Consider the following 2,896-nt stretch of genomic DNA (forward strand, 5'->3'; position numbering starts at 1 on the left):
TCAGCCTTACAATGTAATTTCAATGTGTTAAAATTGAGTAAATAATGAAATCAAAATACATCATATTTTATAGTCAGCAGAGGTGATTCCCTGTCATGTTTTCCCAGAGCTGATCTAATAACACTGAGCGGCCTATTCTATTCTATTACCCCCAGTGACACCATCACTGATGATTCGTATATTTGATTCTATGCAAACTCAGAGACCTTCCTTGTTACTCAACTATAAAAACTTCCCAACAGACTGACTGGGGAGTTGACGGCACGTCAGATTCACCATTAACCATGTTTCCTGTAGCTGTGCTGCTGCTGTTGGCAGCTGGATCATGTGAGTCTCCCTGGATTTGTCATAGAGTCACCACTTTTTCTTTTGCAGGACAACTTAATGATTTATGACAAAACATTCTTCTTTTAACAGATGTGAAGTGTGAACGGTTGACACAGCCAGCCTCTGTGAATGTGCAGCCAGGTCAACCTCTGACCATCAGCTGCCAGGTCTCTTATTCTATTGGCAGCTACTACACAGCTTGGATAAGACAGCCTGCAGGAAAAGGACTGGAGTGGATTGGGATGGAAAATGGTGGCACCACATACTTTAAAGATTCACTAAAGAACAAGTTCAGTATCGACTCAGACTCTTCCAGCAACACAGTGACTCTAAAGGGACAGAACGTGCAGCCTGGAGACACTGCTGTGTATTACTGTGCCAGAGACACACAATGATACAAACATCAGCCGACCTGAACAAAAACCCCTCAGTGCCTGAACACTAGTTACATGAAGCCACCAGAGGAGGAGCCCAAAGACTACTGGTGATTTCAGACCAGTTCACTGTTACTGTAAAGAGGAATCAGACATGGGTCATAACGTCATTTAACAGTAACTATTTATAACACTTTAATACTCTGACATCACAGTGACTGACATGTCAGTGTGTTTAATTTGAGTACATGATAAATAATAAAAACATACAAGAAATTGTGTTTTCTGATGGTCTCAAAAATCCATTAGTTACTCTGAGATGAATTTTTTTACAAAACTGACTTAAAAGTTAATAAATATAATAAAGTTTCAGTGATTTTTGCGAAGAAAAAATTACAATTGATGACAAATAACTATAATTTACTTTCATTTGTAATTAACAGAGACAAAATTACATATATATATATATATATATATATATATATATATACAAAACATTTTGTAACTAACATCATAATATAATGAACAAAAAGTTAAAACGAGTAAAATAAGAAATGAGATAAAATCCCTTCAGTTGATCTATACACTTTCCTCATTGTGAGGAGGAGTCAATGCAAATCATGACCTCCTCCATCTGTATTAATCTCCCTTCAAACTGATGACAAACCAAACCACCAACCAGACGTTCAACAAACGACCATGATGACTTTAACTAAATGTCTCACATTTCTGCTGCTGTCAGCCATTTCTGGTGAATTCCAAACCTCTGCACTCTTCGTCTTTGTCGTCCAGGCTCATGTTCGGCTCTGTCCTATAACCAAACTGATTTTCTCCTCAGGTGTTTGCAGTCAGACTCTGACTGAATCTGAACCGGCGGTGAAGCAGCCCGGAGAATCCCACAAACTGACGTGTAAATATGCAGGGATATCTGATGACTCTGCTGTTATCAGCTGGATCAGACAAGCTGAAGGAAAAGGCCTGGAGTGGGTTGCCCACATTTCTGCTCCGTCAGGCAGCTCTAAATATTATTCAGCATCTGTCAAGAATCGCTTCACAATTTCCAGAAACAACAACATGGACCAGGTGTATCTGCACATGAGCAGCCTGACGACTGAAGACTCTGCTGTTTATTATTGTGCTCGAGATCCACAGTAACACAGGAAGCCACAGAGCTGTACATAAAGCATTGCATCTGTCCCTGTGTCACTCATTGAGTGTTTAAATATCCTCCTCTTCCAACACTGAAAATCGTTGAAGCTCCCCCATCAGATTGAGAGATATGTGTAAACCATGGCTTTCTACATAAATGACAGTTGGCGTTAGATTTTACATGAAAAATATATAGCTGAGTGGTTATAGGGCTCTCACAACATGACCACAAATATATATCCACTACTTTCCTCCAGTTCCTGTCTGTAGTCACTGTCTCTTACAAATAAAAGCATAAAAAAATACAAAAAACCTCCAAATAAATAGTGTAAAAACTGTAAAAAGCAGTAAAATGAAACATTTTAATGTAATAACTTATAACTAGAAGTATAATTTTGTTGATTGGGATTTAAGCTGTTCTGAATCTTACCCACTGCTGATGACATGGGTCCCATTGCAGGAAACAGTGTTTGGTTTTTCTGATATTTGGGGAACTGATTTTTATAAATGATCAGTGAAACAGTGAACTAAAAGTGAAATATAAATGTGTTTAATTTGTCGAGGCTTGATTGAATTAAAGCGTACTGTGCCTTGGCTTGTGGTTAATTGTTTGTTCCTGAATGCAGCTCATATATTTTATTCATGACCATACTTAATAAATATAAATATGACCGCACACATACATGCACCATCTCAGAGCACAATGTTGCCCCTCAGATATCTGTGCTAGAGGTAACTAACAGAGGTAAACGTTCTCTCCTCTTGAAAAGTCCAAGATATTTCCCTGGTGCCCACAATATTTCATATCGTGCAACTAAACACACAAATATAAACCTGCTGCGATGAGCTGTTTTCACTCAGAAATGTATTTGCTGAGCAGCAGAGGAGTGAAGGTACAACAAATGGTATTTGTTTCCATGTTGGACGGGATTGCTCGTAGCAATGGCCCTAGAATCTGTATTCCCATTGATAATGGTAAATTTGTCCTAATCAAAAATCATTGCATTTCTGAAATGTCAAAACAATACATATGTGCCTTAACTATT

General features: G+C 38.3%; 1 gene segment (V, D, J or C); it reads left to right on the forward strand.

Annotated features, from left to right (window-relative positions):
• The first annotated feature begins 284 nt into the window (after positions 1-284).
• On the forward strand, positions 285-722 carry LOC118104059. The segment is given in 2 exon segments: positions 285-327; positions 418-722. Coding segments are annotated over 2 exon segments (348 nt in total).
• The last annotated feature ends 2,174 nt before the right edge of the window (positions 723-2,896 follow it).

Source organism: Hippoglossus stenolepis, chromosome 16 (assembly GCF_022539355.2).
Source record: "Hippoglossus stenolepis isolate QCI-W04-F060 chromosome 16, HSTE1.2, whole genome shotgun sequence".
NCBI classification, from domain to species: Eukaryota; Metazoa; Chordata; class Actinopteri; order Pleuronectiformes; family Pleuronectidae; genus Hippoglossus; species Hippoglossus stenolepis.